This window comes from Notolepis coatsorum (assembly GCF_963971535.1).
Source record: "Notolepis coatsorum genome assembly, chromosome: 2".
Taxonomy (NCBI): domain Eukaryota; kingdom Metazoa; phylum Chordata; class Actinopteri; order Aulopiformes; family Paralepididae; genus Notolepis; species Notolepis coatsorum.
In genome coordinates this window covers 66,098,098-66,112,600 of record NC_140166.1, presented here as the reverse complement: position 1 = coordinate 66,112,600, position 14,503 = coordinate 66,098,098, and the positions used below count along the sequence as shown (strand labels likewise).

The window sequence follows — 14,503 nt, the reverse complement described above, 5'->3', positions numbered from 1 at the left end:
AGTCAAAACAAACTCCGGATGAACCAGAGAGCTGCTGATAAGACTTTGCAGTAAGACTGCATTATAGTGTTGCTATATGGATGATAGATGGATGGGGAATAGAACAAGCGAATAATTGGTATCTATGTATATATGTAATGAAACACACATACACACTAGATTAATTAATTACACAGCAAATTATCGCGTTATGAAAATTAACTCAATTTATTACATTTTTTTTTTTATCTCATTCATTCCATAAGAACATAGAATACCCATTTACAGACTTTTTTTTTTATATGGTCCATTTGCATGTTCTTGGTATCTGATTCTAGGGACATCTATGGATCTCAGGTAATGTATTCCCAGTGTCAGAAATACTGTGTCTGTTACTCGGCTTGAGTAAATTGTAATGAACCAAATGAGAATATCAATGATTTTTTTTTAATCTTTGACTGTGAATAACACCATGCTAAAATTGACCAGACCTGAAAAATCTAAGCAAATGAATAAAGGGAAGATGATTAAACAGAAGGTTTTGTAGATACAGTACTGAATTCTGCCATCCGGACACATGCAATTTGAAATAAGATTATAGAATATAGAATATCAGGCCTAAAATGGTTATGCGATTAAAATGTGATTAATTAGATTAATTAATTACAAATCCTGTAATTAATTAGATTTTTTTTTAATCGCCTGACAGCACTAGTATGTATATATGTAATGAAACACACATACACACACATGCTAGCAATAGTACAAAAGAACATTTTAAAATTAAATAGAACTAAGATAAAAAATAAATTAAAAAAGCATAGGAATACGAGCGCTGGTATGACAATAAGATGAAGGCTAAAAGTCAAGGCTCGGAGCTGAACGTCTCAGAGTCACACTCCCCAGGGGGGAGGAGAACCACCAGGGGGCAGGAGAACCACCAGGGGGCAGGAGAACCACTGGGTTCCAGTTGAAGTGGAGCGAGCATGGTTAGACGTCGGTCAACTGAGGACGACGTAGAGCAGATAAGGGGTTAAGTGTCTTGCTCAAGGACACTTCGACACACCGCCGGGGAGGAACCGGGAACCTCTACCTCCTGAGCCGCTGACGCCACACATGTGAAACCTCATTCAGCATCGAGAATCATAAGCTGATACTGGCAGTGTACATTGATATTCACAATGTATCATCTTTCTGTGTGATCGCATCATGATGATACACAATTTTGTTGTCTAAATCAATTGTAAAAAAATATATATATATATTATATGACATTTCTCATAAAAATAATTCTTGAATATTTGAGAATGCCAATTGAAAATGTATTTTGATATCAAACTTCCCATTAACATGCAGTCTAATACAATGATAATTCATTGTCTGTTCATCGCATTGGACTGACATGCAAGTCATGGGGCGACAGTGGCTCAGGAGGTAGAGCAGTCGTCTGGCAATCCGGAGGTTCCCGGTTCGATTCCCGCTCCTCCCGGGCAGCGTGTCGATGTGTCCTTGAGCAAGACACTTAACCCCCTAATTGCTCCCGATGAGCAGGTTGGCACCTTGCATGGTTGCCTCCGCCGTCGGTGAGTGAATGTGTGAATGAGTGGGTAAAATGTGAGTAACAAATTGTAAAGCGCTTTGGATAAAAGCGCTATATAAAAAAGCAGCCATTTACATGTATTCTATCGTGATATTTCCATATCGCCTAGGCGACATGTGCTGTGTAAGAGAGTCACCCATCCCTCCACACAATGACACCAAGGCAGACTGTGTGTATCTTGTGCGATACTAGTTTACAATACTTACTGGTCTGAGGTGCTGACAATAGGTTTGTGTTCCACTTTGTAGAGTTTGTCCACCTCATGTTGCTGTAGAAGGGAGTGGAAATCAGAAGACACTTCGACTATAATTCTGGGCTTGTTTTAATAACCAGCTATTCCAAACAGCTAGTCGGTCATTACTGGACAAGGACAATAAAGACATGTTAAAGGAACACGCCAACATTATGGTAAATGCGCTTACCGTCTTTTCCAGAGTCAGACAAGAAAATAGATACCAATTTCCTCTCTGTGTGTTCAGCAGGAAGCTATCCGGCTACAAGCCTAGCTTAGCACAAATGAATGGAAGCGGATACAGACCACTAGCCTAGCTTAAAACTCAGGGAGAGGTGTAGGCTAGGTGTAGGCTAGCTGGTCCGTATCCATTTAAATTTGTTTGTGCTAAGCTAGGCTAAGCAGCCGGAGAGCTTTCTACGGAACGCACAGAGGAAATTGGTATCTATCTTCTTGTCTGACTCTGGAGAAGACGGTAAGCACATTTCCCATCATGTGGGAGTGTTCCTTTAACCACACTATACTGTAACTTCCCTTACCTTCAGAGTTGTGACATTAGCTATGCGATCCAGAGGACTCATCAAGTCTGCCTCAATAAACAGGTCCTTCTTCCCTGGGAGCTTCAGGACACAATTAATATGATTACTAGAATGATGGAATCAGCATAAATAATAATAAAAGGAGCTATTTCAAGAAACCAGGGATTTATTTAGAATCTTATACGATTTTACTTGGACTTTTATAGATACATAAAAAGGGGCATTCTGCTTAAAGTTTTATTTCATGCAAATGTGGTACAGTATGCCTCCAATTACTGCAGTAATGTAGTTATTGTTGCAACCCTTGCAGACAGACTTTTTCCTAACCATTATGGTGGGCAACAGAGCTTAGTTTCCTCAGCATTGTTGCTTTAGAGACCCAATCTGTTATCCAAATGTAAACAAATTGGCCTTTAGAATTTAGATCACATAGGAACATCTTGATGCCAGGAAATGTTTAATAACAGATTTTTGACCCTGTGGCTCACAATCGCCTGCTTATGGTGGCATTGCCCATCTACAATGTCAGAAAAAAGGTGTATCACTGCACACTTGAGTCTATCTAAGCCAGACGGTGCACCTGTTCCAGCAGGTAGATGAGCTGGTCCCTCGCCAGTCTCTTTAGTAGAGAGAAGTCAGGCAGCTCAGGACAATCTCTCCTCACACTGTGAGCCATGGTGGAGCAGCACACCGAGAGCTGGATGCCACCCTGCTGTCAACACGCCCCCTGCTGCATTACATACAGAGGAAACACACAGTTGATTACTATCTCTGATTGATTGATTGATTGATTGATTGAACATTTTATTAACAGATTGCAGAATGGGTACAATACACAGTACAGCTCAATAATACACACAAGACACAATTGTTAAGGGGATGCAGACCAGAGAAAGACTTTCGTCTTGTTTACATCAGGGTCCCCCATTTTCAATTCATCATAACATGACATACAGATAGACAGTACTGCAATGGGCCTGGTCTACAAGATACACTACACGACCAAGGTACCCATGTACATGTCAAAATACTTCCCAAAGGTCAGTGAATACCACGATCACAACACCAGAGGGAGCTCCACAAATCATGTTAAACCCAGATTCGGCTCAAACAAGGGACTAAACACGTTTAGCAATTATGCCACATCAATGTGGAACGCCCTACCCAAAGCTGTAAAGGAATGTGAATCACTACCCACTTTCAAAAACACTCTCAAAGAACACCTACGGGAGACTGCAATTCGAAACTGGCCCGTGTAAATGTCCTAACCCAACCCCCTCCAATGTACAGTAAATTACCAAGTATGGTTGTCAATATTCCAATGTACAGTTTTGCTTGTACAGTTGTACAGTGTCCCCCACCCACCCACCCACCTCCAATGTACAGCCCCCCCCCCCCACCCCCCCAACACAACCTCCTCCAATGTACAGTTTCTACGTCAAATGTATATACTCTCTTTTCTGGACTCTTTTTGTATCACAAACAGTACTGTATTTGCAAATCTGGTATGTCATAAATGTATAGATGTAGCAGTACTGTCTTATCTGTATGTCATGTTGTATGATGTTATGATGAATTGAAAATGGGGGACCCTGATGTAAACAAGACGAAAGTATTTCTCTGGTCTGCATCCCCTTAACAATTGTATGTATTGAGCTGTACTGTAACTGTACCCATTCTGCAATCTGTTAATAAAGTTTTCAATCAATCAATCAATCAATCAATCAATCAAACTGCTCCATCTATACATTTATGACATACCAGATCTACAAATACAGTACTGTTTGTGATACAAAAATAGTCTAAAAAAAGAGTCTAGTATAGTCTAATATATCTCATTAACAGCGTCTTAAAAATCAAGAGGAATGAAAAAGGAGACCAATCTCTCAGCTGCCGACAGCTAGCGTTGGTTAATAAACAACAAGCAGATGTTTGACAACAACATGCATCTTGGTGAACAGGTCTGTGGCTCTGGGCCGCTTCTTACCGTATAACGATGGTGTCGGTTTGCGTGTCACCATTCAGCACAGTTGACAGAACGACGTTAATCGGTAATTAAGCTAAATTAATAAACAATATTGAATAATAACGACCAGCGACCTGCTGCTTCCGTAGCCGAGGCGGACTAGCCCCTTTCGTGACTGTGCTGCACCGAGTGAATCCACAGTCACTTGCTCCTCAATAGAAAACCATCCTAGATAGACCCTGAAGGACTGGTTCTGCCCCGAACCGTTCGTTATACAAGTATCACAGAGGAATTTCAAAGGTACTCACAGTTGCACGAGGGTCTTGGCCAGGGATACGTGATGGTTTGAAAGCTCGGCGTTGCTAATACACATTTTAAATATGTTTTATAAACTGGTCAACACTGCATTATTTCCGGCGTTGGGTGCATGATGCGCATGCGCTGTGATCACACCAGGCAGCCAACGCCGGAAATAATGCCGTTTTTTGCAGATTATAAAAGATATTTAAAATGTTTATTAGCAACGCCGAGCTTTCAAACCATCCCGTATCTCTGTCCGAAACCCTCGTGCAACTGTGAGTACCTTTGACATGTCTCTGTGATACTTGTATAACGAACGGTTCGGGCAGAACCAGTCCTTCATGGTAAATCTAGGTTGGTTTCCTATTGAGGCGCAAGTGACTGTGGATTCTAGACCGGCTACCAGCTGCTTCCGTACTAGCTCAGGCGGACGGGATAAAAGCAGCGTGTGTTTCCCCCGGACACAGTAACAGGAGGGACCACTGGAAGAAGAGAAGTTGGTGTTGAAACATAAACAACATCGTTGTGTTTATTATTATTAATGTCTCACAATGAATTATTCAGTCTCGACTATATTACTGGAGACAGTCAACTTTGCAGCAGAAAAGCACCGCAATCAACGACGTTTAGACCCAGAAGGAACTCCGTACATCAACCATCCAATAGGTTTGTCCCCCCCATAATGTATTTCAGTCTGAAGTTATTACAAATAATAGCTCTCCTGCTTATTATCAGTCGATTTTTAATCAAGTTATAGCTGTTATAGTTGATATATATTATTTTTCTTTTCCAAAAGGAGTAGCAAGAATCCTAAGCCATGAAGGTGGAGTCACAGACATTGAAGTTTTGCAGGTGAGGTATCTCTGCCTATTACACGTTTTCTAACCATCTGGGAATTGTACTACAGTCTCCATGTTTATAGACTTTTCAAGACCTGTAACTGTAAATTTCACTATGAATTGAAAATGGGGGACCCTGATGTAAACAAGACGAAAGTCTTTCTCTGGTCTGCATCCCCTTAACAATTGTATGTATTGAGCTGTACTGTATATTGTACCCATTCTGCAATCTGTTAATACAGTTTTCATTCATTCTTTCATGCATGCTTTTGAAGGGAAATACTTTCACTTGGACATGAATGTTAGTTTAGTTGGGGGATTTCTCTCCACCAGAATCTGTCTCATTGTAGAAAAAGGTGTTGTTGGATGCCACGGTTATTTTCGTTGTACTGCACTTGTGCTGTATGATGATGACAATGAATTTGAATCTAATCTAATTCTGTCATTGCAGGCGGCTTTGCTTCATGACACCATAGAGGACACAGACACCAGCCTTGCCGAACTGGAGGCCACGTTTGGACCGACCGTAGCACGGATAGTTCAGGCTAGTATTTCACCAAGCGCCATTAAGTTAACCATGTGGCCTTATTGTAAAAACAATATGTAATACTAATGCTTGATCTTTTGATTAATTTGTCAAATGAAACCTGGATATTTGACCTCTGACCCACACACCTGTTTTTACACCTGTTTTTATACACTGTTTTATACACCTGCTTTTATCTAATCATGCTCCTATTAATATTGATGGATATGATTTGATTGAATTTTATCATGTGCTTATTTTTAATTCATGATGCAGACATAACGTGTAATAACTGAATGAGAACGGTCAATGTCTGTATACTGTGTGAGCTGCGAGATACCCTGAATTTCCCCAAGGGGATTAATAAAGTATCTATCTATCTATCTATCTATCTATCTATCTATCTATCTATCTATCTATCTATCTATCTATCTATCTATCTATCTATTTGGTTAATTTGGACGGCTTATATAGCCACACCAACCAATAATCTCCCATTCGAATCAGAATCTTTCATTCATTAATTTTATTTAGTTTCGTACATGGGGGTACAGTTCATCTTTGCACAATATCGCCAAACATTTTTTTTTACATGTTACACCCATGGCCCAAAAGGAGCAGGATGAAGAAAACGTATGTTTCCTGCCCCCTTCCAAACTTCATATTTAATTTAACATAATAGTCAGCTCAAGTGCACCTTACAGCTTCATACCATATAATAATAATCATTACCATAATTATGATAATGATAATATGACCATAAATAATAATAACAATAATAACAGTAATAATACTAACAATAATAATAATATTGCTAGATACCAATAAACAAAAAAAACTGTCACGAGCCTCAGATGCATGGGAAATAAAATCAGATATAGAGAAATGTATACATGATGTTCATATGTTCTCATTGTTCTGTCTTTAAAAGTCTTTTTTAGTTGGAAAATATTTGTACAGTACTATAATCTCAAAACCATTATCGACAGAACCATGAGTTATTTCACCACGGTCTTCAATGTTGATTTGATAAGATTTGGGGGCAAAAATGATACATGGTAAGTTGGTAACTCATAGCCAAGCTCAGGGACCTGGGCTTGAACTATGACCTCTGCCAGTGGGTCTTGGACTTCCTGACGGGCAGACCCCAGGTGGTAAGAGCCGGCAACTGCACCTCCTCATCCATCACGCTCAACATAGGGGCCCCCCAGGGCTGTGTTCTGAGCCCCCTCCTCTACTCCCTGTACACACATGACTGCGTAGCACAGCGGAACAACAACACCATCATCAAATTTGCTGATGACACAGTAGTGGTGGGCCTGATCTCTGCCAACGACGAAAGGGCCTACCTGGAAGAGGTAGAGAACCTGTCACAGTGGTGTCAGGAGAACTGCCTCTCCCTGAACGTCAGCAAAACAAAAGAGATGATTGTGGACTTCAGGAGGTCGGGGGTCAAGGACTACAGCCCCCTCAGCATCGACGGGGCACCGGTTGAGAGAGTGAACAGTTTCAAGTACCTCGGAGCCCACATATCCGAGGACTTGACATGGACCACACACATTGACAGTGTTGTGAAGAAGGCACGACAACGCCTCTACTTCCTCAGGCGCCTAAGGAAGTTCCAAGTCAGTCAGAAGATCCTTAGGAACTTCTACTCATGTACAATAGAGAGCATCCTGACCGGCAACATCACCTCCTGGTTTGGGAATAGCACTGCACAAGACCGTAGCAGACTACAAAGAGTGACACGTTCAGCCGAACGCACAATTGGAGGGGGGCTTCCCACCCTCCAGAACATTTACAACAAGCGGTGCAAGGGGAAGGCTAAGAGAATTATTAAGGACTCGAGCCACCCGAACAACTGCCTCTTTGAACTGCTGCGGTCAGGCAAGCGATACCGGAGTCTTAAGGCGAGCACAGAAAGACTCAGAAGAAGCTTCTATCCCCAGGCCATCAGGCTGCTAAACGAACAATAATCACTATGCAACAACCATCAAATGCACACAGCACACACACCCACACGCACACACTCACTCAAACAAACAACACACTGCAGCACCCACTCTCCACACTTTAGATCACACAAACACACTTACACTTTATATTTATTGATAAAGGATTTGCACTACAACTCGTACACCTACTGTGAATTGTACCTAAATTGCACCTCGTCCCATTTCTCCATTTCTGCCTTGCACTATATAGTATTGTATATTAGTACACTGCACAGTATTGTATATTGTATGGTAACTACGTCTATTCTGCATCGAACATTGTACATATGTCTAAACTGAACACTGTGACCTCATTTTTTTTTACTTCTAATTTTACTATGTTATTTTATTTCATACTTATCTTGTCTTGCACAGTCTCTGGAGCGCAACAGTAAGAAGCATTTTGTATAAAAGTATTCTGTACTTCTGTATGACAACTATTAAAGAAACTTGAAACTTGAAACTAGGGGTGTAACGATGCGACCTGACAACGATTAATTTCGATTACGATTATTCAGGCAACGATTCAATGCATCATGAAATCTCTTCATTTGACCACAATTCATTCGATTAATTTTCTATACATTTTCTATCAGTTAATTCCCCAAAAAAATTTGAATACACAAATGTGGCTGGGGGAACTGATTCACTCAGCATGAATGGACTATAGGTCAATAAAAACAATACACACACAAAAAAACATTAAAAAAAAGAATTATTTAATTTTTTTAAATGTAGATTAATTTCGATTATAATCGATTCTAACATATTCAGATCGATGCAGTTGAATCGATGCATTTCGATTAATCAATGCATCGTTACTAGGGCTGACCTTCGAAGCTTTTTTTGGCAATCGAAGCTTCGGGGCCGAGCTTCGATTTTAATTCGAAGCTTCGGAAAAAAAATATTTTTTTTAATATATCTTTTTTTTTAATATTTTTTTTTTTTTTTTTTTATCTTATGTTGTGGGACTTGTACAGCACTTTCGTAAACGTTGTTGTTTTTAAATGTGCTCTATAAATAAAGTGGGTTGGATTAATTAATTAAGTAGCCCCTTTCGTGACTTACTCATCCAACAAGGTTTCACTCGGCTGTGTGATTTAATTCAAGGTGGATCGCTGTTGTCGTTTGAACAACTTCAGATTTCATGGGAACTACCAATCCCCCAAATCAAGAATGTTTAAGATGAATGAAGTAAGATTTTGATTATTTGAAATATGGCCTGTGTAGACTAAACTATGCACAGAATTATGTCAGTCTACAAGGTCCGGATTCTACATGGTCCGGCAATGTAGACCTTGTAGACTCCACTACAGACCAATTATCAGTGAATGTTCATGCATTTTTAAGAAGGGCAACTTCCACAAAAAAACAAAGAACTCACCAAAACATCTCAGTAGCACCTTATCTAAATGTTATATTTCATATATGGAGATTCATATTTATTTATGTATTGCATGCATTTCTACATTTTATTTCCTATTTTGTTTATTCATCCCAGTATCTTTCTTTCTTATGTGTGGAATTCTACAAGGTGCGCGCACACACACACACACACACCTACACACACACCTACACACACACACACACACACACACACACACACACACACACACACACACACACACACACACACACACACTTACATTTAGTCATTTAGCTGACGCTTTTATCCAAAGCGACTTACAAGTTCTGTACGACAAGACAGCAAGAAGGGTACAACTCTATCAGCTGAGTAACAATGTTCATCAAAGTGTTGCGTGTCGCAGGTACAACCTGGGGAGCCACTGCCAAGACCCTTCGGATATCCACCCAAGCCCTGGTCTTCTCGGCAGCAGAGTACTGTGCCCCAGTCTGGAGCAGAAGCCTGCACGTTAAAAAAGTTGATGCGGCTACTAACAACGCTCTCCGGATCATCACTGGATGCCTGAAGGCTACACCCGTCTTCCTGCTGCCAGTCCTTGCAGGAATCGCACCAGCTGGCCTACGACGAGAGGCTGCCACTCTCGCCCTAGCAAGGAAGGCAGTGAAGCATGACTGGCACATCCTACACAACACCACAACAACAACAGCACCTATGAGCAGACTCAAGTCCCGCCACCCCTACAACAAGGTGGCACAAGAGATGCTCCGTTCCACCACTGAGGACCTATCCAGAAATGGATGGCTGGCGGCAGCCTGGAAGAGAGAGTGGGAGAGTGCTGGGCCAACCCGTATCCACCACCACATCTGGGATCCAGGAGATGGCGCCACAGGAGACGATCTTCCACGCCGGCAATGGGTTCTGCTGAACCGTTTAAGATCTGGGGTTGGTCGCTTTAAAGCATCATTAAAGAAGTGGGGCCTGGCAGACAGCGCTGCATGTGAGTGTGGAGACCCTGAGCAGACTGTTGACCACATCCTGACCATCTGCCCCCTATACAAACCACCCTCGGAAGCCAGCCTCTTTGATGTGGGACCAGAGTTAAGGGCATGGCTACAAGATACGGAGTTGGACCTCTGACGTTACACGAAAGAAGAAGAAGAAGGGCAACTTCCACAAAAAAACAAAGAACTCACCAAAACATCTCAGTAGCACCTTATCTAAATGTTATATTTCATATATGGAGATTCATATTTATTTATGTATTGCATGCATTTCTACATTTTATTTCCTATTTTGTTTATTCATCCCAGTATCTTTCTTTCTTATGTGTGGAATTCTACAAGGTGCGCGTACACACACACACACACACCTACACACACACCTACACACACACACACACACACACACACACACACACACACACACACACACACACACACACACACTTACATTTAGTCATTTAGCTGACGCTTTTATCCAAAGCGACTTACAAGTTCTGTACGACAAGACAGCAAGAAGGGTACAACTCTATCAGCTGAGTAACAATGTTCATCAAAGTGTTGCGTGTTACAGTGTAGGTTAGTTTATTAGGACAAGTGCATGACAGTAAGGTTAGTCACGGTTAGATTTTTTTTTTTTTTTTATATATCATTTCAGATAATGGTTGAAGAAGTGAGTCTTTAGTCGACGGCGAAAGATTGGACGGGATTCGGCTGTCCTAACTGGGATGGGTAGTTCACACACACACACACACACACACACACACACACACACACACACACACACCTACACACACACACACACACACCTACACACACACACAAATCGAAGTAAAAAAATTTTTTTTGAAAAAAAAATTTATATTTTTTTTTTATTTTTTTTTTAAACTTCAATTTTTTTTTTAATGTTCGAAGCTTGTGCCATCGAATCGAACGTTCGAAGCTTGTGCCATCGAATCGAACGTTCGAAGCTTCGAAGCATTTAAGACAGCCCTAATCGTTACACCCCTAATGGTAAGATATCCATCCACATGTGTATCTGTACCTGGAGGATAATACATGACAAGTATTTCTAATATGGTGCTCGATGCGGTTTATCTGCATGCCTGATCCTTCTTCCTGACTTCCCAAACAGGAAGTGACGGATGACAAGTCCCTCCCCAAGCAGGAGAGGAAGCGCTTGCAGGTGGAACACGCTCCTCACAAGAGCCACCAGGCTAAACTGGTCAAACTGGCTGACAAACTCTACAACCTGAGGGACCTGAACCGCTGCACTCCTACCGGTCTGTTTGATTGAATGAAAACTTTATTTAACAGATTGCCGAATGGGTACAATACAGTACGGCTCAATACACACAATTGTTAAGGGGATGCAGACCAGAGAAAGACTTTTGTCTTGTTTGCATCAGGGTCCCCCATTTTCAATTCATAATGACATTTATGACACACACATATATCATGACAATTATGACATACAGATATACAGTACTGTTACATTTATGACATACAAGATATACAAATATACAGTACTGTTAAACAGAGATCCTAAAAGAAAATATATACATTCCAGGGGGAAGAAACTGTACATTAGGAGGTACATTTGCTACTTGCTAATTATGTTGCTGATTTGTAGTCCTTTCTCAGCACAATCTGTGCTGTTCGCCTGTTCCTCATACTAGCTCTGGCTATGTGTGTGTAGCTAAGGTTCAAAACGTCATGCTAAGACCAAAATGGTTAAACAAAGTGGCACTTTAAGGCCATTATTTAAGGATTAACAATTTATCATTGATTATACCATTTGTCTGAGAACATTTGCGTTTCATTATCTGAACAACTGAACAGGTTTAACAAAGTTCACCTTATTGGTCTTCTTTTGATTGCCTCTGGCAGATTAATAGTCTCTTCAGCAGTTTATGGAGCGACAGTGGCTCAGGACTCAGCAGGTAGTGAAAGGGTGAATGTGAGGCATAAGTTGTAAAGCGCTTTGGATGAAAGCACAGTATAAATGCAGTCCATTTAGAGTAGCAATCAAAAACACTTGAGGTTACTGTTAGCGTTTGGACATTGTGTATTAATTCACTTAGTCCACTAGGTGGAGCCAGGTACCCTGACAGTTTAGTAGTCTCATAAACCACAAACCAAAGCCTCAATAAAGCCTAGTTAATCACCCTCCTGTCACCCCTCCTCTCATTGTCACCCATTTGTTTTGGTTTATGATAACAAAGGCTAATTGTATTATGCTAATTTATGGCTGGGCGATATGGAAGAAATGAACGTCATGGTAATCCTAAGGATTTTTTCTTCAATATTCATATTAGTGATGGACTCAGAGTGATATGGATTTTTAAAGGCAGATAACACTAATGATGGATCACAGCTGCTGCTATCCCATATGTTGTGCTGCTATTCAGTGCCATTACATTTTAAACTTTTTCTGCCAAAGATCTCCCCAAATTGGAAGGATACATTACTGCCTTGAAATGTATAATTACAACAAAATTAAAAAGACATTATTGGGACAATCAAATTACACTTTGGTGCAATATTCACCCCCTTCCCATGTAAACTAGAATGAGGTGGTTCATATCCAAGGATTCCTTGTGATCTCGTATGATACCTACTGTATATTTACACTCCTCCAACCTTAAAATATTGCATGACTTGGGAGCGATATTTAACCCCTTTCCCGGTAAGCCAGCATGACATGGACACTGTGGGATCCACAGATTCCTTGTGATCTCTAGTTCCATATATCGCTATTCTCGCTTGGAGACCCGTTATGTCGGTCAACCCCCTAATTTGATATATTGTACAGTACATTACATTATATAAAAAATTAATTATTTTTTTTAAATAATCCCACTTATCTCCACCACATTGATTTTTTTTTTTTTTTTTTTTTTTTTTTTTAAGAACCAAATCCCTGGTTTAATCAACATTAATTTAGGCAATAGGATTATGTGCCACTCATTGACAGATGTTCAACAGGCTTGAAGTACTGGCCAGCTGTGTGCTGATCCATGGTGTTGTTCTGGCAGGTTGGACAGCAGAGCGCGTGCACCTCTACTTTGTCTGGGCGTCGCAGGTGGTGAAAGGCGTTCGAGGAACCAACCCAGCGCTGGAGGGAAAACTAGAGGAGCTCTTCAAACAGAGGGGTGTTGACCTTTGACCTGCTGACCTCAACCCCTACGGCCGTACACATACTCTACAGGACCCTGTCTGCAATTGGATGATTTCCAAGGTTCTGAAAAGTTTGGGAATTGCCTGAAAATGTAATGGAAAATATGAGGGGGAGGCGGGGGGGGGGGGGGGTTGTTATTCATTCATCATGACACATTCTATGTAGTTGTAGTCGATGCTATTTATTATTTGACATAATCATGATATTTGTTTTGCCGTGAACACTAGTATTTAGCTGTAGAATGTTATGGCCTCATCAACTGTCACATCAACCATGTGTATCCGCATACATCATATTATTAAATACTGACGAAATCCTTAAACGGGTAAGTTCAGAATCGTGGACCCATAGCCCTGTTTTCTAATGGCCTAATTTCCTAATGACCACCGATGTCGTCACCTGGTAGAAGCCTCTCTCGGCACGATCCACGCTGTTCTTCCTGACGGACTGGAGCGCGGCCTCATTGGCAGATGGATACCAGTTTCCTCTCTGTGTGTTGAAATAAATGCTGAAACCTACTTTAGCTGCACCGTGTGGAAGCTTTTCAGTGTTTATTTCGGGGCTTGTACAGGCTGGACCGTGGCCTCGTTGACTTTGTGTTTTGAAAGTAGGAAATGGGGCTTTAGAGGCTTCCTTTTTTAAACTACAGTCAATAAATTGACCTGGATAGAGTTGGGAGTTTTGAATTGAAAAATGCCTGAGAAAATATATTTTTAAGAATCCATTGCAACATACAGTTGGATTCTGTTTCGTTCTGGGACATTTTGAATGGTTTACACTCTTATACTGGGACAGTTTCTCTATATCGATGGCTGAAACACAAAACCTCCTATCTGCAAAGTTTCGGATTGGTGAGAAATTCACTTTGGATGATGAGTATACTTCAAGTTTCTTTAATAGTTGTCATACAGAAGTACAGAATACTTTCATACAAAATGCTTCTTACTGTTACGCTCCAGAGACTGTGCTAGACAAGATAGTAT

The 14,503-nt window shown here is 40.9% G+C and overlaps 2 protein-coding genes across 2 annotated transcripts in view; one reads left to right on the top strand and one right to left on the bottom strand.

Moving 5' to 3' along the window:
- Positions 1-4,468, bottom strand: part of vps33b (VPS33B late endosome and lysosome associated) — a 33,344-nt gene extending 28,876 nt beyond the window's left edge. The window contains exons 1-4 of the mRNA XM_084307587.1: positions 4,338-4,468; positions 2,931-3,080; positions 2,351-2,431; positions 1,786-1,847 (exon numbers count right to left, since the gene is read on the bottom strand). Of these exons, the coding sequence (XP_084163713.1) occupies positions 1,786-1,847; positions 2,351-2,431; positions 2,931-3,026 (239 nt within the window). The 5' untranslated portion in view covers positions 3,027-3,080; positions 4,338-4,468. The remainder of the gene's footprint in view (positions 1-1,785; positions 1,848-2,350; positions 2,432-2,930; positions 3,081-4,337) is intronic.
- A 623-nt stretch (positions 4,469-5,091) lies between these two features.
- On the top strand, positions 5,092-13,625 carry hddc3 (HD domain containing 3). The gene is made up of 5 exons (XM_084307729.1): positions 5,092-5,282; positions 5,413-5,468; positions 5,907-5,999; positions 11,475-11,622; positions 13,378-13,625. Exons 1-5 carry the CDS (start codon positions 5,168-5,170, stop codon positions 13,506-13,508), a joined length of 543 nt encoding a protein of 180 aa, XP_084163855.1. The 5' UTR covers positions 5,092-5,167; the 3' UTR covers positions 13,509-13,625.
- Positions 13,626-14,503: the final 878 nt, after the last annotated feature.

What these genes read in the sequence shown, in the direction of transcription:
- hddc3 (XM_084307729.1), top strand. Translation starts at nt 5,168, where the DNA reads ATGAATTATTCAGTCTCGACTATATTACTGGAGACAGTCAACTTTGCA. An exon ending in GTACATCAACCATCCAATAG is followed by an intron (nt 5,283 to 5,412) that starts GTTTGTCCCCCC and finishes CTTTTCCAAAAG; the next exon opens with GAGTAGCAAGAATCCTAAGC. An exon ending in CAGACATTGAAGTTTTGCAG is followed by an intron (nt 5,469 to 5,906) that starts GTGAGGTATCTC and finishes CTGTCATTGCAG; the next exon opens with GCGGCTTTGCTTCATGACAC.